Consider the following 22,579-nt stretch of genomic DNA (forward strand, 5'->3'; position numbering starts at 1 on the left):
ACACGACGAGCTATAAGACAGACGAGACCCCACACGACGAGCTATAAGACAGACCAGACCCCACACGACGAGCTATAAGACAGACTAGACCCCACACGACGAGCTATAAGACAGACTAGACCCCACACGACGAGCTATAAGACAGACCAGACCCCACACGACGAGCTATAAGACAGACTAGACCCCACACGACGAGCTATAAGACAGACTAGACCCCACGCGACGAGCTATAAGACAGACTAGACCCCACAAGACGAGCTATAAGAGAGATGAGACCCCACACGACGAGCTATAAGAGAGATGAGACCCCACACGACGAGCTATAAGACAGACTAGACCCCACACGACGAGCTATAAGACAGACTAGACCCCACACGACGAGCTATAAGACAGACCAGACCCCACACGACCAGCTATAAGACAGACCAGACCCCACACGACGAGCTATCAGACAGACCCCACACGACGAGCTATAAGACAGACGAGACCCCACACGACGAGCTATAAGACCGACGAGACCCCACACGACGAGCTATAAGACAGACTAGACCCCACACAACGAGCTATAAGACAGACTAGACCCCACACGACGAGCTATAAGACAGACTAGACCCCACACGACGAGCTATAAGACAGACTAGACCCCACACGACGAGCTATAAGACAGACTAGACCCCACACGACGAGCTATAAGACAGACTAGACCCCACACGACGAGCTATAAGACAGACCAGACCCCACACGACGAGCTATAAGACAGACTAGACCCCACACGACGAGCTATAAGACAGACTAGACCCCACACGACGAGCTATAAGACAGACTAGACCCCACACGACGAGCTATAAGACAGACTAGACCCCACACGACGAGCTATAAGACAGACTAGACCCCACACGACGAGCTATAAGACAGACGAGACCCCACACGACGAGCTATAAGACAGACTAGACCCCACACGACGAGCTATAAGACAGACTAGACCCCACACGACGAGCTATAAGACAGACTAGACCCCACACGACGAGCTATAAGACAGACTAGACCCCACACGACGAGCTATAAGACAGACCAGACCCCACACGACGAGCTATAAGACAGACTAGACCCCACACGACGAGCTATAAGACAGACTAGACCCCACGCGACGAGCTATAAGACAGACTAGACCCCACAAGACGAGCTATAAGAGAGATGAGACCCCACACGACGAGCTATAAGAGAGATGAGACCCCACACGACGAGCTATAAGACAGACTAGACCCCACACGACGAGCTATAAGACAGACTAGACCCCACACGACGAGCTATAAGACAGACCAGACCCCACACGACCAGCTATAAGACAGACCAGACCCCACACGACGAGCTATCAGACAGACCCCACACGACGAGCTATAAGACAGACGAGACCCCACACGACGAGCTATAAGACCGACGAGACCCCACACGACGAGCTATAAGACAGACTAGACCCCACACAACGAGCTATAAGACAGACTAGACCCCACACGACGAGCTATAAGACAGACTAGACCCCACACGACGAGCTATAAGACAGACTAGACCCCACACGACGAGCTATAAGACAGACTAGACCCCACACGACGAGCTATAAGACAGACTAGACCCCACACGACGAGCTATAAGACAGACCAGACCCCACACGACGAGCTATAAGACAGACTAGACCCCACACGACGAGCTATAAGACAGACTAGACCCCACACGACGAGCTATAAGACAGACTAGACCCCACACGACGAGCTATAAGACAGACTAGACCCCACACGACGAGCTATAAGACAGACTAGACCCCACACGACGAGCTATAAGACAGACGAGACCCCACACGACGAGCTATAAGACAGACTAGACCCCACACGACGAGCTATAAGACAGACTAGACCCCACACGACGAGCTATAAGACAGACTAGACCCCACACGACGAGCTATAAGACAGACTAGACCCCACACGACGAGCTATAAGACAGACCAGACCCCACACGACGAGCTATAAGACAGACTAGACCCCACACGACGAGCTATAAGACAGACTAGACCCCACACGACGAGCTATAAGATAGGGACAGGGTTTATGAGGGGGCTTATATGGTGACCGTATAAAACAAAGAGGGTGTGTGTGTTTGTGCTTGTGAACGTGTGAATGTGTGTGGGTGTGTGTATCAGACCTGGTTTCAAATACGATTTCAAATATCTCAATTACTTTCACATACACATACTTTCACATACACATACTTTCACATACACATACTTTCACATACACATACTTTCGAAGTAAGTATTCAGATATATTTTATTTGAAAAGACAAGTAGTTGAATATTTTATTGTATTTGGAAATAAACTTGGAAAGTATTTGAAAATACTCAAATACACTCCCATGCATTTAACTCAAATACAATTTGGTAAACTATTTCCTTTTTTACAAATAACTATTAAAATACTCAAATAAAAGTACTTGTTTTGGGCTGTTGTATTAGAAAATACTCAAATATTCAGAAAAAGTGTTTTAAATACCAGATACTCATGTATTTGAACACAGGTCTGTGTGTGTGTGTGTGTGTGTGCGTGCGGAGGGTGGCGGGGGGAGGGGGGGGAGCTGATACAGGGTCAGATGTATAGAGAAAACCAGAGAGAGAGAGAGGCAAGTTTTGTTCTGAGTAATGGGTTGAGTAACAAACATCACTATACATACCTTCGACCTGTCCAGTCTTCTGTGAGCTGAGTAGACTGGTGTCGGCAGGAGGGGAGGAATGAGAGAGGACAGTAAGGAAAGCAGGAGGATGAGGAATGAGACAATCAACGTTAAGAGCATTGGGACAAAGTCCTACATTTGTGTTAATAGACGAGCCTGGTTTGTTGTTGTTGATGTTGTTGTTGTTGATGATGATGATGATGATGTGCCTTTTTTTTACCTTCTCTATCATCACAGAGTGTGTTTTTTTTATTTTATTTTTGTAAATGAAGATTCATGTTCACGTGGTTGGTTTTGTGTTTGTCTCTTTAATCAGTTTCTTAACTCTTGCGAGAATAAGTGCCTGCCTATTTTGGTTGTGATGTAAACTCTTCGCTGTGTTCAGATGATCCGAGGATCTTCCATGTTTAATAGTTAGTGCTCCTGAATTCTTCTCCGTTCTGTTGGTCAAACTGTTTTTATTTGATATATTGTATCCCGGTGACATCACAAACTGGCATAACTTCACCAAATATGTCTTAATAGAGTACAATTACAGTACTATTGAAATAGTTGTTGTAAAAACAAACACCATGATAGATGAACAGTTAGGTGATTGCAGAATTTCTGGTACAGTACTATAATTCCGTTCTGTCCATTGGAGCTAACACGTGTGTGTGTGTGTGTGTGTTTTAGTTAGGGTTGGCCGTTGATTCAGGTGCTAAAACAGTGTTTCTGTTCATTGTTTTCATGTGTACAAACTCTTCCTGTATTCCATGATGTCTAAGCCAATCACAGTACAGGACTACACATCCGTAGTCATTCAGCTGCCCACTCACAACACTGAAGTCTCCTATGCAACATTTACCTGAATGTTAGTACCACTATCAGGCAGTTGTTTAACGTTTTCCCCCCAATAGCTTGTGTTCTAATTCCTCTATGCTCGGCACACACATCTCACTTGCCACGGCTTCGGCTGTGTTTTTGTGTGTGTGTGTGTGTGTGTGTAAGTGGTGTACGTGTGTGTATGTGTGTGTGTGTATGTGTGTGTGTGTGTGTGTGTAAGTGGTGTACGTGTGTGTATGTGTGTGTGTGTGTGTGTGTGTGTGTGTGTGTGTGTGTGTGTGTGTGTGTGTGTGTGTGTGTGTGTGTGTGTGTGTAAGTGTGTGTATTTGCAACAGTTGAGTTTGTTTACTATCTGATACCTCTGTTAATGATGATGCTGTTAAGGACAGTTTGAATAAATGCACATTCCAACCCTTTTACAACATGACCGTCTGTCTCTCCTTACGCTGTGTGTGTGTGTGTGTGTGTGTGTGTGTGTGTGTCACCCAGTAAAATACTATTTCACTATGAGCAGAAAGCTTAAATTCTTGTTAATCTAACTGCACTGTCCAATTTACAGTAGCTATTACAGTGAAATAATACCATGCTATTGTTTGAGGAGAGTGCACAGTTATATACTTGAAAATGTATCAATAAACCAGTTCGGCACATTTGGGCAGTCTTGAGACAACATTTTGAACAGTAATGCAATAGTTCATTGGATCAGTCTAAACCTTTGCACTTACACTGCTGCCATCTAGTGGCCAAAATCTAAAGTGCAGCTAAACTGCAATAATACATTGCAACCTTTCTCTTGCATTTCAAAGATGATGAAGAAACAAACAAAAAAACACTTTCTTTGTATTATATTTTTACATTTTTATATATATATTTTTTTATTTTATATATATATATTTTTTTTTTTTTTTTTAAATATTTTGTAATGTGTTATATTCTCCTACATTTATTTCACATTTCCACAAACTTCAAAGTGTTTCCTTTCAAATGTTATCAAGAATATGCATATCCTTGCTTCAGGTCCTGAGCTACAGGAAGTTAGATTTGGGTACGTCGTTTTAGGAGAAAATTGAACAAAAAGGGTCCGATCCTTTAAAGTAAACCAGACGTCACAATTTTCTTGCATTTTAAGTGTGTAGAAAGCCACGGGCACTCCAACACTCAGACATAATGTAAGACATTAACCCCTTGTGACTCTGAATAACTTTTGTGTGTGTGTGTGTGTGTGTGTGTGTGTGTGTGTGTGTGTGTGTGTGTGTGTGTGTGTGTGTGTGTGTGTGTGTGTATGTGTGTGTGTGTGTGTGTGTGTGTGTGTGTGTGTGTGTGTGTGTGTGTGTGTGTGTGTGTGTGTGTCTTCTCCAGGTCCAGCAACGGTGCTTCACCTGGAACACTTGGACACACTCTGGTGACTTCCTCTATTTCAGCCTCTCACATTCACACACCTCAAGTGTTCTCTCAACTCTACACAGCAGACAGAAGCACTGATGATGATGATGATGATGGTGAGGCTAGTTTAGAGTGCTCACCTCTCCACTGGTAATGATGACGGTGGTCATAAAACTGACCTGATGTTTCTGTACTGACCAATGAGAATGTACATGTTGACAGTATACAATGGGGCAAAAAAGTATTTAGTAAGCCACCAATTGTGCAAGTTCTCCCACGTAAAAAGATGAGAGAGGCCTGTAATTTTCACCATAGGTACACTTCAACTATGACAGACCAAATGAGAAAAAAAATCCAGAAAAATCACATTGTAGGATTTTTATCTATTTCTCTTGCTTTGGCAATGTAAACATATGTTTCCTATAGCAATAAAGCCCTTAAATTGAAAATGAATTGAGAGAGAGAGCATCCCTTTCTCCTCCATAGCCTACAGTTTTTGTTTTGGTAAGAAGAAAAACATACTTTTTTGAAAGGAGCCCCGATTAATTTCAGCTCTGTAAGCCATGGGTGGGGGAGATCCCTGAGAAATAGCTGACAAGTACAGGCAAAACATTCCCTTATATAAATATACACATATGGCATTTTTTGGCGTTTTGTGTAACTTACTTTTTAACCTATTGTGTACATAATGTTGCTGCTTACCGTCTCTTATGACTGAAAAAAACTTCTGGACATCAGAACAGTGATTCCGCTTTAACGAGTCCGACGAGAAGGATATCCTGTTTTCACTGGAACAGGCCCAGATACACGCCTTTTGCGTGAAGAAAAGACGCAGGAAAAGGGGCTGCAGATCGGGCTTCTTGCTAACGTGCATCTTTGGAATAATTGGGATGTCTGCCCTGTGGGGTGTTTGGAGAATATCGTGTGAGTCCTGCTTGTTGTTGTTGTTGAAGATATCTTAGTCTAATCCGAGGTGAGTGATCGCTGTCCTGATATCCAGAAGCTCTTTTCTGCTGTAAGATACAGTTGCAGAAACATTATGCACAAAATAATTTACAAATATTGCGGAAAAAAAACACATAATAGCACAATTGGTAAGGAGACCGTAAAACGGCGGCCATCTCCTCCGGCGCCATTTTCCACTCGCTTTTATGCTCGCTTCGAGGCAAGTAACACTGAAGCATGCACGAGAGCACCAGCTGTTCTGGATGACTGTGTGATAACGCTCTCGGTAGCCGATGTGAACAAAACCTTTAAACAGGTCAACATTCACAAAGCCGCTGGGCTAAACGGATTACCAGGATGTGTACTCAAAGCATGCGCGGACCAACTGTCAAATGTCTTCACTGACATTTTCAACCTACATGTTTCAAGCAGACCACCATAGTTCCTGTGCCCAAGGAAGTAAAGGTAACCTGCCTAAATGACTACCACCCCGTAGCACTCATCGGTTGCCATGAAGTGCTTTGAAAAGCTGGTCATGACTCACATCAACAGCATCCTCCCGGACACCTTAGACCCACTCCAATTCGCATACCGTCCCAACAGATCCACAGATGACGCAATCTCAATCACACTCCACATTGCCCTTTCTCACCTGGACAAAAGGAACACCTATGTGAGAATGCTATTCATTGACTACAGCTCAGCGTTCAACACCATAGTGCCCATGAAGCTCATCACTAAGCTAAGGACTCTGGGACTAAACACCTCCCTCTGCAACTGGATCCTGGACATCCTGACAGGCCACCCCCAAGTGATAAGAGTAGGCAACAACACATCTGCCACGCTGATCCTTAACACTGGGGCCCCTCAGGGGTGTGTACTTAGTCCCCTCCTGTATTCCCTGTTCACCCACGACTTCGTGGCCAAACACGATTCCAACGCCATCATTAAGTTTGCAGACAACACAATAGTGGTAGGCCTGATCACCGACAACGATGAGACGGCCTATAGGGAGGAGGTCAGAGAACTGGCAGTGTTGTGCCAGGACAACAACCTCTCCCTCAATGTGAGCAAGACAAAGGAGCTGATCGTGGACTACAGGAAAAGGTGGGCCGAACAGGCCCCCATTAACATTGACGGGGCTGTAGTGGAGTGGGTCGAGAGTTTCAAGTTCCTTGGTGTCCACATCACCAACAAACTATAATGGTCCAAACATACCAAGACAGTCGTGAAGAGGGCACGACAAAACCTTTTCCCCCTCAGGAGACTAAAAAGATTTGGCATGGATCCCCAGATCCATGACACGGCCCGCTACCAAAATCTGCGGTCTCTCCTTCACTGCAAACGTGTTTACCCTCGCAAGGCTGCAGGCCCAGACGGCATCCCCAGCCGCGTCCTCACAGCCTGCGCAGACTAGCTGGCTGGTGTGTTTACAGACATATTCAATGAATCCTTATCCCCGTCTGCTGTTCCCACATGCTTCAAGAGGGCCCCCATTGTTCCTGTTCCCAAGAAAGCTAAGGTAACTGAGCTAAACAACTACCGCCCCGTAGCACTCACTTCCGTCATCATGAAGTGCTTTGAGAGACTAGTCAAGGACCATATCACCTCCACCCTGCCTGACACCCTAGACCCACTCCAATTTGCTTATCGCCCCAATAGGTCCACAGACGACGCAATCTCAAGCACACTGCACACGGCCCTAACCCATCTGGACAAGAGGAATACCTATGTGATAATGCTGTTCATCGACTACAGCTCAGCATTAAACACCATAGTACCCTCCAAACTCGTCATTAAGCTCGAGACCCTGGGTATCAACCCCGCCCTGTGCAACTGGGTACTGGACTTCCTGACGGGCCGCCCCCAGGTGGTGAGGGTAGGTAACAACATCTCCACCCCGCTGATCCTCAACACTGGGGCCCCACAAGGGTGCGTTCTGAGCCCTCTCCTGTACTCCCTGTTCACCCACGACTGCGTGGCCACGCACGCCTCCAACTCAATCATCAAGTTTGCAGAAGACACTACAGTGGTAGGCTTGATTACCAACAATGACGAGACGGCCTACAGGGAGGAGGTGAGGGCCCTTCCAGTGTGGTGTCAGGAAAATAACCTCACACTCAACGTCAACAAAACAAACGAGATGATCGTGGACTTCAGGAAACAGCAGAGGGAGCACCCCCCTATCCACATCGACGGGACAGTAGTGGAGTTTTAAGTTCCTCGGCGTTCATTTCACGGACAAACTGAATTGGTCCACCCACACAGACAGTGTGGTGAAGAAGGCGCAGCAGCGCCTCTTCAACCTCAGGAGGCTGAAGAAATTCGGCTTGTCACCAAAAGCACTCACAAACTTTTACAGATGCACAATCGAGAGCATCTTGTCGGGCTGTATCACCGCCTGGTACGGCAACTGCTCCGCCCACAACCGCAAGGCTCTCCAGAGGGTAGTGAGGTCTGCACAACGCATCACCGGGGGCAAACTACCTGCCCTCCAGGACACCTGCACCACCCGATGTCACAGGAAGGCCATAAAGATCATCAAGGACAACAACCACCCGAGCCACTGCCTGTTCAGCCCTCTGTAATCCAGAAGGCGAGGTCAGTACAGGTGCATCAAAGCAGGGACCGAGAGACTGAAAAACAGCTTCTATCTCAAGGCCATCAAACTGTTAAACAGCCACCACTAACATTGAGTGGCTGCTGCCAACATACTGACTCAACTCCAGCCATTTTAACAATGGAAAAATTGATGTAAAAAATGTATCACTAGCCACTTTAAACAATGCCACTTTTATATGTTTACATACCCTATATTACTCATCTCATATGTATATACTGTACTCAATACCATCTACTGCATCTTGCCTATGCCGTTCTGTACCATCACTCATTCATATATTTTTATGTACATATTCTTCATCCCTTTACACTTGTGTGTGTATAAGGTAGTTGTCGTGAAATTATTAGGTTAGATTACTCAATGGTTATTACTGCATTGTCGGAACCAGTAGCACAAGCATTTCGCCACACTCGCATTAACATCTGCTAACCATGTGTATGTGACAAATAACATTTGATTTGATTTGGATTTGATTTGAAAAGGTACTACAGCTGCACCATCAAGAGCATCCTGACCTGTTGCCTCACCGCCTGGTGTGGCAACTGCTCGGCATCTGACCGTAAGGTGCACAGAAGGTTGTGCGAACGGCCCAGTACATCACTGGGGCCAAGCTTCCTGCCATCCAGGACCTATACAATAGGCGGTGTCAGAGGAAAGCTCATACAATTGTCAGAGACTCCAGTCTGTTTTCTCTGCTGCCGCACTCAATTAATAAAATCGCCCCTGGATAATTTACATTGACCCCCCCCCCCCCCCTTCTTTTGTACACTGCTGCTACTCGCTGTTTATTATCTATGCATAGTCACTTCACCCCCACCTACATGTACAAATTACCTCAACTAACCTGTACCCAGCACACTGACTCGGTACCGGTGCCCCCTGTATATAGCCTCATTATTGTTACTCTTATTGTGTTACTTTTTATTATTACTTTTTATTTTAGTCTACTTGGTAAATATTTGAACTACACTGTTAGTTAAGGGCTTTTATAATTTCACGGTAAAGTCTACACTTTCATTCGGGCGCATGTGACAAATAAAGTTTGATTTGATATACGTGCATTTAGAAAGTATGCACACCCTTTGACTTTTTCCACATTTTGTTATGTTACAGCCTAAATTAAAAATGTATTAAATTGAGATTTCACTGATCAATACACAATAATTTCAAAGTGGAATTATGTTTTTTTTATTTTTTTTAAGTATTATGTTTAATAAAAAATTAAAAGCTGAAATGTCTTGAATCAATAAATATTCAACACTTTTCAGAAAGTGAAAGCAGCTCTGGTTATACCTCTTATGGGCAACAAGAACATAAAAGAGCAAAACTAATCACAAGCTTTCTGCTAGCTGGCCCATTGGGCACCTGTCGCGGAACGGGGCGAGGTTGTCCCAACCTGACCCTGCCCCGCGCGCTGCGATCACACGTCGAATGCCGCCAATTTATAACGTCCCTGAGGGAAAGACCGCAGACAGTTATCTAGATTTGAAATGTTATGAGAATTTATTTCACGATAAAAAGGTCGTTTTCTCTCTCTTTTTGGAAGGAGAAATCAAAGTATTCAAAATGAGCGTGTATGTAGGTTAGTGATAATTAACAAGCTAGTGATATATATATATATATGTTTTAGAACTGTACTTGGTGTCCAACTTGATAAGAAGTTAGCTAGCTAGCTAACTACTGTAGATGGATACTATAGACATCTATTGAATGTGGAGTAGCTACTGTAGCTAACTTCCTAGCCTTTTCCCTCCCAGCTAACGTTAGCTATGGTTATTTCTCAATAGCACTTGTTTGTTTCTTTACAGGTTCATCTTTTAATGTTGAGGATGTCCTTAGACCTTCTACGAAAGAGGGTAATGTTAGGCAAACATACAACATGTTTGACTTTGCTAGATATATCTCATATCAAAAATGTCAAGCTGATATATATTTCAGGTGGGCATGAAGATGTTGAGCCCAAAGTTGAGCAGCTGATGAATAAACTTAAAAGGCTGCAACAAGGTAGCTATTATTAACCCCTTCCACACTACAAATTAATCATATATGCCTAATGGAAGAGCAAGGTTGATTAGGGTTTAAAATATACACGATTAATGAAGAACTCAGGCTAATAATAAAAAATTTGATTCAGTATTTCTTGTCATAATTGATCTAGCTGAAGATAACATCCTGCAAGCCATAATGGTTTTGTGTCAGTAAAAGTGTGGTTATGCATACAGTGTGGTGTGGATGTATGTGTCTTTGGTGTTTCCTCTCAGGTAAGAGAGCTATAGAGGAGGAGGTGAAAGAGGCCCAGTCACTCAGAGACTCTCTGCAGGAAGAACTCGATGCCCGTAAGAAACTGTGAAGAAATCTGGTTTTGCTCTCACACTAAGTAATATTAGCTACATCCTTTGTTATTCTTCCCTTCCCACTGGACACAGACAACAATTCAACATCTATTCAACATTGTTTCCACTTAATTTAATTGAAATGATGTGGAAACAATGTTGATTCAACCAGTGTGTGCCTAGTGGGTTGCTTCCTTTGGGGTAATCACTAATCCAATATGACTAGATTGGGGGAAAATGATCTCCTGCTTTCAGCCATCCAACCATCTCAGATCAGAGATAAGCCTACTTCGAAGACAGGCTTCTTGTTTAAAGTATTGGAACGGTTTAGAAAAATATGAAGTGATGCTTAGTAGTTTTGGTTTTCTAGTAGTCCTGAAGTGTACAAAATTGATGACACCAGCATCACTTGTTCTTCCCCCAGTACAGACGGAAGCTTACCAACTGGAGGGAGTCCACAAAGAGAAAGAAGGTGACAACACACAGAACACTCACTTTTACGTTAAGGCCATACACATGTTATTCAACATTCAACAGATGCCCCTCACATTTCTCGAAAATAAAAACGGAAAAGTTTAAAGATTATCGCCAAAAGTAATGTCCTCAACCTTCCACTAAAGAGATACACAACTTCCACATTTTTATGGCCTTAGCACAGCTTATAATGAGGCTAACATCGCTAGAAAAGGTTGCTAGTCGTTGTATTAAGTTGTTATAGTATTTTTACAAGGTTGTCCACTTATTTTTATAGTTTTTTTTTCTCTTCGCTTTGTTAAAAAAGTAAGATACTTTTATATTTATGTCATGAGAAAAGTAGCCATTCTGGAAATACTGAGAGATTCCTGCCATGACATCATGGCAACAGAATGACGATTGGCTTAGAATAGAGTAAGCCTTTAGTGGAGACGCTTGTCTTATTTGACTTTCAGGGTTCGTTATATTACACACTGACTCATCTCAATGGTATGTTGATGTTAGAGCTGATGATTGTGGTCAGTCTCAAATATCTGATCCCATTTATCAGTCAGTCGTTCTTAATTTTCTAGTTACCGAATATTACAACACGTGAATGAACCTACTACCAAAATCAGTAGACCTTATTCCCTTCTCTGCCTGAAATCCATAGTGCTCTCAAAGGTAATACGTTTACAGTTGTTTTTGTCAATTTAAAACTGATGATGATGTCTTTATCCCAGAGTCGTGCATGGTGCTGCAGTTCCAGTGTGAAGAGATGGAACAGGACTCTACCAGGTGAGCAGTTACACCTGCCTGGTATGCACCTTCCCCTCTCTCCAGTCTCCACCCACCTTGTCATGTGGTCAAGTAGCCAGCTTCCAGATCCCTTCTTCAGATCAAACACTAGATGGCAGCATATCTTCATGTTTATGCAGGCCTAGAGCGGACATGATCTCTATTCAGAGTCAGTTTAAGATTAAATCATATACAAAGGGAAAGACTTGAAAACAGAACAATTGATTTATTGGCATCATGGACTAACATACCGAACCGAACCTGTGACGTGAGGAGTTATTCAGCAACATCTGGTGTTTGGTTCAACTCTACACATCTGCAGGTGGAAACTTTGACTCTAAAAATCCTGACAAAACAGGATGAAGACACGGCATGTGTCAGAAAGCTGCTGCTGGTAAAGAAATGAACTCTGCTATGATCCCACTGTGAGTTATTTGAACGCTCAATTCTGTAGGACCTGACAAAGACTGTGGTCTAAGGCACCGCATCTCAGTGCGAGAGGCGTCACTACAGTCCCTGGTTCGAATCCAGGCTGTATCACATGATTGGGAGTCCCATAGGGCAGCGCACGTTTGGCCGGAGTAGGCTGTCATTGTAAATAAGAATTTGTTCTTAACTGACTTGCCTAGTTAAATAAAGGTTAAATGTAAATTTATAAGAAACGTCGGTCTGTGCGTCTCAATAAATCACAGTGGCAGGAAGCATATCACAGTGGCCGACATTCCTCATCTCCTGTCCAGCACCTGAACAAGTTAAGTGTGTATGTGTCCTTGTCCACAGGCAGCAGCAGCTTAACAGGAAGAGTGAGGACCTGATAGAACAGTACAGATGTCAGATCCAGGAGACTAAGCTCAAACACAGGAAACACCGGTAACTATGTAGCGGTGCAGGGGGAACAGTCAGAATGGGGGCTTGAACCAACAGCCATTAGACAGATCAGACTATGTATTGTGTGTTTTTTATCTGACAGGATGAAGTTTGAAAACCATCTCCAGCAGCTGATAGAGCAGCATAAGAACCTGCACTCTGTCTTTGTGAGTTTGTCTCATTGTACCTGTGAGAAATCTGAAAGATTTCAGAGAAGCTTCTTCCATGTTTCTTTCACATATCCAGTCTTTCCAGATCTGTGAAGTGTTGTGTCTTCCATCCAGAGCCCAGACAGACTGCCTGCTGAAATAGAGAGCGTTGAAAACGCCAAGTCTCAGCTGCTGAAGGCTGGTAAGAAACTCTGATGACTGTATACTTTAAACACAATAGACTTTAACATGGGCTATTAGCACCATCGGGTGTGCAACTGTGATGTATCTATGTCTGTGTGTGTGTGTGTGTGTGTGTGTGTGTGTGTGTGTGTGTGTGTGTGTGTGTGTGTGTGTGTGTGTGTGTGTGTGTGTGTGTGTGTGTGTGTGTGTGTGTGTGTGTGTGTGTGTGTGTGTGTGTGTGTGTGTGTGTGTGTGTGTGGGGGGGGGGTATAGAACAGCTGAAGTTGTCTCAGCTCTGCCATCTAGAGGAGGCGCTGGATGAGGCCAGGAGGCAGACTTCGACTGACACAGCAGACAAACACACAGACTGAACCCTGGAACCGTACACTGTAAAAACGACCACTGTGTACAATTACAGATATTACCATGGCTCATAGTTAGAGAGGGTTCCGTGGGTAGAAGCAACGTTGTGAATGTTTTGTGATTGTTCTTCTGCCCTTGATGTTGTGTATTGAGGTCCCCTGTTTGATGTTGTGTATTGAAGTTCCCTGTTTGATGTTGTGGTTCTGAATCATTTGTACATCATTCTTTATTAATTATTTATTTGCCGCTGAGCAGTCTGCTTTTAAACAGATTAAATACAGTTGTCTCTGCTGGTTGAGGGTTACGTGTTTGTGGATTGAGAATCTCACACGGATAAGAATAAACAAACATCACCAACATGAATGCAACACAGACAGTCACCAGTAGTGGTGTAAAGTACTTAAGTAGTACTTTAAAGTATTTTTACTTAAGTATTTTTGGGGGGTATCGGTACTTTACTTTACTATTTATATTGTTGACAACTTTTACTTTTACTTCACTACATTCCTAAAGAAAATAATGCACTTTTTATTTCATACATTTTCCCTGACACCCAAAAGTACATTTTGAATGCTTAGCTGGACAGGAAAATGGTCCAATTCACACACATCAAGAGAACATCCCTGGTCATCCCTACTGCCTCTGATCTGGTGGACTTACTACGTAAACACAAATGCTTTGTTTGTCAATTATGTTGGAGTGTTGGAGTTTGTGGCAATCCGTAATTTTTTTTCAATTGTGCCGTCTGGTTTGCTTAATTTAAGGATTTAAAAAAAATTATTTGTACTTTTACTTTTGATACTTAAATATATTTGAAACCAAATACTTTAAGACTTTTACTCAAGTAGTATTTTACTGGATGACTTTCACTTTTACTTGAGTCCTTTTCTAGTAATATCTTTACTTTTACTCAAGTATGAGAATGTAGTACTTTTTCTACCACTGACAGTCACACAGACAGACACATACACACATAAACTCAGCAAAGATAAATCGTATAAATCCAATTAACCGTACAGATCTTCATTGTAAAGGGTTTAAACACTGTTTCCCATGCTTGTTCAATGAACCATAAACAATTCATGAACATGCACCTGTGGAACGGTCGTTAAGATACTAACTGCTTACAGACGGTAGGCAATTAAGGTCACAGTTATGAAAACGTAGGACACAAAAGAGGCCTTTCTACTGACTCTGAAAAACACCAAAAGACAGATGCCCAGGGACTCTGTTCATCTGCGTGAATTTGCCTTAGGCATGCTGCAAGGAGGCATGAGGACTGCAGATGTGACCAGGGCAATAAATTGCAATGTCCGTAGTGTGAGATGCCTAAGACAGGGAGACAGGACGGACAGCTGATCGTCCTCTCAGTGGCCACGTGTAACAAAACCTGCACAGGATCGGTACATCTGAACATCACACCTGCGGGACAGGTACAGGATGGCAACAACAATTGCCCAAGTTACATCAGGAATGCACAATCCCTCCATCAGTGCTCAGACTGTCCGTAATAGGCTGAGAGGCTGGACTGAGGGCTTATAGGCCTGTTGTAAAGGCAGGCCCTCACCAGACATCACCGGTAACAACGTCGCCTATGGGCACAAACCCACCGTTGCTGGACCAGACAGGACTGGCAAAAAGTGCTCTTGCCTAACGAGTCGCAGTTTTGTCTCACCAGGGGTGATGGTCAGATTCGTGTTTATCGTCAAAGGAATGAGCGTTACACCGAGGCCTGTACTCTGGAGTTGGATCGATTTGGAGGTGGAGGGTCTGTCATGGTCTGGGGTGGTGTGTCACAGCATTATCGGACTGAGCTTGTTGTCATTGCAGGCATTCTCAACACTGTGCGTTACAGGGAAGACATCCTCCTCCCTCATGTGGTACCCTGCCTGCAGGCTCATCCTGACATGACCCTCCAGCATGACAATGCCACCAGCCATACTGCTCGTTCTGTGCGTGATTTCCTGCAAGACAGGAATGTCAGTGTTCTGCCATGGCCAGCGAAGAGCCCGGATCTCAATCCCATTGAGCACGTCTGGGACCAGTGGGATCGGAGGGTGAGGGCTAGGGCCATTCCCCCCCAGAAATGTCCGGGAACTTGCAGGTGCCTTGGTGGAAGAGTGGAGTAACATCTCACAGCAAGAACTGGCAAATCTGGTGCAGTCCATGAGGAGGAGATGCACTGCAGAACTTAATGCAGCTGGTGGCCACACCAGATACTGACTGTTACTTTTGATTTTGACCCCCCCCCCCCCCCCTTTGTTCAGGGACACATTATTCAATTTCTGTTAGTCACATGTCTGTGGAACTTGTTCAGTTTATGTCTCAGCTGTTGAATCTTGTCATGTTCATACAAATATTTACACATGTTAAGTTTGCTGAAAATAAACGAGATTGACAGTAAGAGGATGTTTATATCTTGTAATGGTAACGTAGGTATTTAGGCCTTATTGAAAAGAAGTAGATATTCAACCGGCAGCAGAAATGTTTACATTTAGACATAGGGGTCTAAATTAATTTAGGTTAGGTGTAGTTTCAGTAAGATCAAGGAAATGCATAACATCTAAAATTGGTTTAGTGTACTGCCGTGATTTTCTACCGGTCGATAACACTGCCACTGGCTGGGATGAGAACGCCCTCATAAAGACATCCAAGGTGTCACGCCATGATCTTAGTTATCTTTGTTTTCTTTATTATTTTGGTTAGGTCAGAGTGTGACGAGGGTGGTATGTATGTTTTTCTTGTCTAGGGTTTTTTGTATATCTATGGGGTTTTGGTATTGTCTAGGTAAATGTAGGTCTATGGTGGCCTGAATTGGTTCCCAATCAGAGACAGCTGTTTATCGTTGTCTCTGATTGGGGATCCTATTTAGGTTGCCATTTTCCGTTTTGGTTGGTGGGTTATTGTCTATGTGTAGTTACAAGGCAGCACCTTGTTGTAATTAGTGTCACGGGTGTGTTGTTATTTTGTTTACGTGTTCTTTGTTTATTAAAGAAGAATGTATTCTTATCACGCTGCGCCTCGTTATGACGGACGTGACACAAGGGTCTTCCCTGGTTTAAGGTTAAATAAATACCACCGGGTGTGTATCTAGCTTGTGAGTAACCTTTACATGCATAACAATGTAATTATGTTCATTATAGAATCAGCCGACTGTAATTATGTTAATTATGGCATCGGCCGACTGTAATTATGTTAATTATGGCATCGGCCGACTGTAATTATGTTAATTATGGCATCGGCCGTATTCCAATCGACAGACACTGGTATGTACTAATGCTGCAGAACTGCTGAGAGATGTGTGTGTGTGGGGGGGTGTCTTAAGATTAAGTTTTCATCTCTCTAGTATTCTGTCACATACTTGTATAGTAATTTACTTTTCTTGTTCCTTCATACTGGAGAAGCCACAAACACACACAGCTCTACTGGAACCAGTAATCTGAAGCCAACAGAGGTAGTTAGCACAGATGTCTTGTGTGTTAATTATTTAACCAACACATAAATGTCATTTATCACAGTTACACACACAGGGAAAAACACCTGTTGCTGTTTATCTTTACTCCCCCACACTAAGGTGAGAAATGACCTGGAAGCATTTCGGCTCCACTGTGTGTTTGACCTCAGTGCGTTTGGGTTGCAGCGAGTCACCTGATACGCAGGTTTGACATTACAGCGTGGGAAATGCATTGTGGGAAAGCTCACTAGAAGGGGAACGTAGACATTTTCGCATGTGTAGTATATGTATGTACTCTGTAGCCTAGTGGTTAGAGCGTTGGGCCAGTAACTGAAAGGTTGCTGGATCAAATCCGTGAGCTGACAAGGTAGTAAATCTGTCATTCTGCCCCTGAACAAGGCAGTTAACTGTTCCTAGGCCATCATTGTAAATAAGAATTTGTTCTTAACTGACTTGCCTAGTTAAATAACACGTGTCTGTGTATTGACTGAGGATCTTAACCTCCCCTTCTCAACTCATGTCTCTACGGTTGAGAGAGAGTGCAATAGACTGGTGCTGCTGCAGACAGGATTTCTCTCCGGATCCACTCTTTAGTTTACCATCCAGCTTCCAGTGTGCTGATCCAGGCCAGGGTTTATCTGCTGCCCAGAGTCAGGCCCAGTCCTGTGGCTCTGCTCTATGGCCAGGGGGTGAGTCAGAGAGAGGGGGTGGAGATGAGAGCGATTGATTAAAGGGAAGTTGGGTGTGGCCCTGAAAGCCCTTGGCACATTCCTAGAAGAGACTGCCCTCAATACCACCGTGCACACCTTTCCAGCTGCTAACATATAAAAAATAAATATTCAGCATACACTGTCTATGACACTCATTCATACACGTGTGTGTGGTAGTATACTCACACTATGCAAATAAATGTTTAATCATACACACCCAAGAGCATTATATTTGCTGGAGTATGTGTATACAGGTAAAAGGCCAAGGTGCACCCAGGTATGTGGGCAGACGTCCAGATCGTGAGACACCCTGAGTGAACACTGAACACACATCCATGTGGGATATCATGGGAGCAAGAGTGGGACTGATCTGACAGGACAGCCCATGTCACCCTCCACACACACAGAGACACAGTAAGAACTCGGTGCATCTTAGTTTACATATGGGAGACATGAAAGAACATTACAAAAATCCACATGTAGCTTCACCAGCGTTCAGGGTTCTGAGTTTGCACTTGTGGGACTTTTTGTGTGGGTTCCATTAAACTGGGCAAGGCAAATAGATCAAGCGCAACTGATTTGAAAGTATCTGACAGATGACTGGTAGACATGGAGAACTTTACTATGTTAACACTATGCAGCTGAATCAGTAGGCAGGATGTTTAAGAGCTATGACTCAGACTTCCCTGTCAGCAGTTAGAGAGAGAGGGGAAGTGGGACATAGAGAGAGGAGGAGGGGAAGGGGGACATAGAGAGGGAGGAGGGCGGGGAGAGAGAGAGGGAGGGGAAGGGGGACAGAGCGAGAGAAAAGGAGAGAGAGAGGAGAAGGAAGGGAAGGGGGACATAAAGAGGAGGAAGAGGGGAAGGGGGACATAGAGAGGAGGGGAAGCGGGACATAGAGAGGAGGAGGGGAAGGGAGATAGAGGGAGGAGGGGAAGCTGGACAGAGAGAGAGGAGGGGAAGGGGGACATAGAGAGAGAGGAGGAGGGGAAGCGGGACATAGAGAGAGGAGGGGACATAGAGAGAGAGAGAGAGAGAGATGGAGAGAGAGAGAGGAGGAGGGGAAGGGGGACATAGAGAGGGAGGAGGGCGGGGAGAGAGAGAGGGAGGGGAAGGGGGACATAGAGCGAGAGAAAAGGAGAGAGAGAGGAGAAGGAAGGGAAGGGGGACATAAAGAGGAGGAAGAGGGGAAGGGGGACATAGAGAGGAGGGGAAGCGGGACATAGAGAGGAGGAGGGGAAGGGAGATAGAGGGAGGAGGGGAAGCTGGACAGAGAGAGAGGAGGGGAAGGGGGACATAGAGAGAGAGGAGGAGGGGAAGCGGGACATAGAGAGAGGAGGAGGGGACATAGAGAGAGAGAGAGAGAGATGGAGAGAGAGAGAGGAGGAGGGGAAGGGGGACATAGAGAGGAGGAGGGGAAGCTGGACAGAGAGAGGAGGGGACGGGGACATAGGGAGGGAGGAGGGGGCGGGGACATGGAGAGAGAGGAGGAAGGGACGGGGACATAGAGAGAGAGGATTAAGGGATGGGGACATAGAGAGAGGAGGAGGAAGGGACGGGGACATAGAGAGAAAGGAGGAAGGGACGGGGACATAGAGAGAGGAGGAGGAAGGGACGGGGACATGGCGAGAGGAGGAGGAAGGGACGGGGACATGGAGAGAGGAGGAGGAAGGGACGGGGACATGGAGAGAGAGGAGGAAGGAACGGGGACATGGAGAGAGAGGAGGAAGGGATGGGGACATAGAGAGAGGAGGAAGGGACAGGGACATAGAGAGAGGAGGAGGAAGGGACGGGGATATAAAGAGAGGAGGAGGAAGGGACGGGGACATGGAGAGAGAGGAGGAAGGGACGGGGACATAGAGGAGGAGGAAGGGACGGGGACATAGGGAGGAGGGGGCGGGGACATGGAGAGAGAGGAGGAAGGGACGGGGACATAGAGAGAGAGGATTAAGGGACGGGGACATAGAGAGAGGAGGAGGAAGGGACGGGGACATAGAGAGAAAGGAGGAAGGGACGGGGACATGGAGAGAGAGGAGGAAGGAACGGGGACATGGAGAGAGAGGAGGAAGGGATGGGGACATAGAGAGAGGAGGAAGGGACAGGGACATAGAGAGAGGAGGAGGAAGGGACGGGGATATAAAGAGAGGAGGAGGAAGGGACGGGGACATGGAGAGAGAGGAGGAAGGGACGGGGACATAGAGGAGGAGGAAGGGACGGGGACATAGAGAGAAAGGAGGAAGGGACGGGGACATAGAGAGAGGAGGAGGAAGGGACGGGTACATGGAGAGAGGAGGAGGAAGGGACGGGGACATAGAGAGAGGAGGAGGAAGGGACGGGGACATAGAGAGAGGAGGAGGAAGGGACGGGGACATAAAGAGAGGAGGAGGAAGGGGCGGGGACATGGAGAGAGAGGAGGAAGGGACGGGGACATAGATAGAGAGGAGGAAGGGACGTGGACATGGAGAGAGAGGAGGAAGGGACGGGGACATAGAGAGAGGAGGAAGGGACAGGGACATAGAGAGAGGAGGAGGAAGGGACGGGGATATAAAGAGAGGAGGAGGAAGGGACGGGGACATAGAGAGAGGAGGAGGAAGGGACGGGGACATGGAGAGAGAGGAGGAAGAGACGGGGACATAGAGAGAGAGGAGGAAGGGACTGGGACATAGAGAGAGAGGAGGAAGGGACGGGGACATAGAGAGAGAGGAGGAAGGGACGGGGACATGGAGAGAGAGGAGGAAGGGACGGGGACATAGAGAGAGGAGGAAGGGACAGGGACATAGAGAGAGGAGGAAGGGACAGGGACATAGAGAGAGGAGGAGGAAGGGACGGGGACATAGAGAGAGGAGGAGGAAGGGACGGGGACATGGAGAGAGAGGAGGAAGGAACGGGGACATAGAGAGAGGAGGAGGAAGGGACGGGGACATAGAGAGAGAGGAGGAAGGGACGGGGACATAGAGAGAGAGGAGGAAGGGACGGGGACATAGAGAGAGGAGGAGGAAGGGACGGGGACATTGAGAGAGGGAAGGGGGCATGGAGGAGGGGAAGGAACATAGAGAGAGAGAGAGGGGGAAGGGGGAAAGAGAGAGGGGGAGAGAGGAGGGAAGGGGGGAATAGAGAGAGAGAGGAGGGGAAGGGGACAGAGAGAGGGAGAGAGAGGAGGAGGGGAAGGGGGACATAGATAGAGGGGGGAGAGAGGGAGAAAGAGAGAGGGGTGCATACTCCACTGACTGAACTGCATACCAGGCTACAGCTCATTGTTGAATGGAGAGAGAGAGAGAGAGAGAGAGAGGAGGGGGAAGAGGGACATAGAGAGAGAGAGGGATGGGGGGCATAGAAAGAGAGGAAGAGAGAGAGATGAGGGGGAAGTGGGACAGACAGCGAGAGGGAGAGAGAGGAGGGGAAGGGGGACAAAAAGATCCGTCCACACACACACTCTGACACTCTGGCTGTACTTTACCTGCCCATCCAATTTATGCCAATATTGTCAAATTATCCCAAGGTAATATTTTTGAAAAACGTCACTAGAGTCAACTTCCAATAGTTTTCAACTGTCAGCGTTCCAGCAGTGAGAATGGGAGGAGTTAGAGAGAGGAAAGCCCGGTTACTCAACTTCTTCCTGGTTGTTTCTCCGCGGAGTGGAAGCGGACGCGCGGAGCGGTAGGATCAGACTGAGGCAGACAGGTCGGGCCTGTAGTGTGGAGCTCCGGGGCGTTTTGGGCGGATAAGGTGGAGTCCCACCGGGAGACCGGAATGTACACCGTAGACAAGTACTGACGAGCCGGTGAACACCAGTGGAAGTATCACGGGAGGGATATACGGCGATATATAGCGATTCAAGCCAGGGAGACAAAGTAGCCAAGAAAAAGTAGCCGACAAGTTGTTGCCCACTGCAGGGTAAGAGCCTGTATTATTATGTCAATAACAACTCGCTCTGGAACAGGTCCATCTATCCTGGTGATCTCCGTGTCTTCTGTAAATTAGCCTATTGCAATAATCTCTAGGCCTATGTAACTCAATATATGCCTATGTCTATAGCAAGACAATGAAATAACACTTTGATACTTAATAGAAGCTGTAACATGTGTTGTTGTAGCTCTGTAGGCGACAGTATCCATCTCATCGTAGTTTTATTAGGCTAATGTAATAACTCTGTAATAACGTATAGGTTTCATTGAAAGTTGCCAACCAATAGAAACTCAGCAAGACTTGCGTGTCAGTCTTCAATGAATTAGTACGAATCCATTTGGACTCAAAGAAACTACCGTATTATAATAAGCCCTCTGTTATAGCCTAACTTATATGCATAGACAGGACGGTATGTTAAACATCCCGCCTGTCAGTCGTGTTATCTAATAGGTCTAATGTACACTTGGACTGAAGTAAATTGATATAATGCGTTTCCTTTGTGTTGTAAATTATCATACAGAAGGTGAGCGGAGTTTTTATTTAACTAGGTAAGTTGGTTAAGAAAAAAATCTTATTTTCAATGACGTCTAGGAACAGGGGCAGAATGACACATTTGTACCTTGTCAGCTCAGGGTCACGATCTAGCAACCTTTGGCACAGCTCAGGGATTCGATCTAGCAACCTTTGACACATTTGTACCTTGTCAGCTCAGGGATTCGATCTAGCAACCTTCGGGTTACAAGTCCAACGCTCTAACCACTAGGCTACCTGCTGAGTACAGATGTTCTGCTCTGTATCTACCTGAGACTTTGGTCCATGTCTAGATAGTGTGTATAGAGTCCTTCAGATAATAGGCTTAGTACACTCCC

General features: G+C 45.6%; 3 protein-coding genes across 4 annotated transcripts in view; all 3 read left to right on the forward strand.

The window, feature by feature from the left end:
• Window positions 1-5,375, forward strand: part of LOC110513484 (peptidyl-prolyl cis-trans isomerase FKBP9) — a 25,052-nt gene extending 19,677 nt beyond the window's left edge. The window contains exon 10 of one of the 2 annotated variants that reach the window (XM_036970862.2): window positions 1-3,965. This exon is cut by the window's left edge and continues 671 nt beyond it. Coding sequence is in view for 1 of the 2 variants with exons in the window: in XM_090227529.1 (XP_090083655.1) it covers window positions 4,903-5,025 (123 nt within the window). In the remaining variant the exon portion in view is untranslated. Of the gene's footprint in view, window positions 3,966-4,902 lie in introns of those variants that run through there. The other variant, XM_090227529.1, reaches the window with a different exon arrangement.
• Window positions 5,376-9,751: 4,376 nt separating this feature from the next.
• On the forward strand, window positions 9,752-13,933 carry si:ch211-199g17.9 (SYCE1 domain-containing protein). The gene is made up of 9 exons (XM_090227530.1): window positions 9,752-10,350; window positions 10,433-10,498; window positions 10,756-10,830; window positions 11,252-11,299; window positions 12,024-12,078; window positions 12,859-12,948; window positions 13,049-13,112; window positions 13,230-13,296; window positions 13,551-13,933. The coding sequence occupies exons 2-9, from the start codon at window positions 10,471-10,473 to the stop codon at window positions 13,646-13,648; spliced, it is 525 nt and encodes a 174-aa protein (XP_090083656.1). The 5' UTR covers window positions 9,752-10,350; window positions 10,433-10,470; the 3' UTR covers window positions 13,649-13,933.
• A 7,489-nt stretch (window positions 13,934-21,422) lies between these two features.
• LOC110489372 (scaffolding CK1 anchoring protein H-B) overlaps window positions 21,423-22,579 on the forward strand; it is a 39,733-nt gene continuing 38,576 nt past the window's right edge. Inside the window, exon 1 of the mRNA XM_090227531.1 lies at window positions 21,423-21,698. The gene's annotated coding sequence lies outside the window, so the exon portion shown is untranslated. The remainder of the gene's footprint in view (window positions 21,699-22,579) is intronic.

Source organism: Oncorhynchus mykiss, chromosome 30 (genome assembly GCF_057628025.1).
Source record: "Oncorhynchus mykiss isolate SJ-2025 chromosome 30, ASM5762802v1, whole genome shotgun sequence".
In the NCBI taxonomy this organism is placed as follows: Eukaryota; Metazoa; Chordata; class Actinopteri; order Salmoniformes; family Salmonidae; genus Oncorhynchus; species Oncorhynchus mykiss.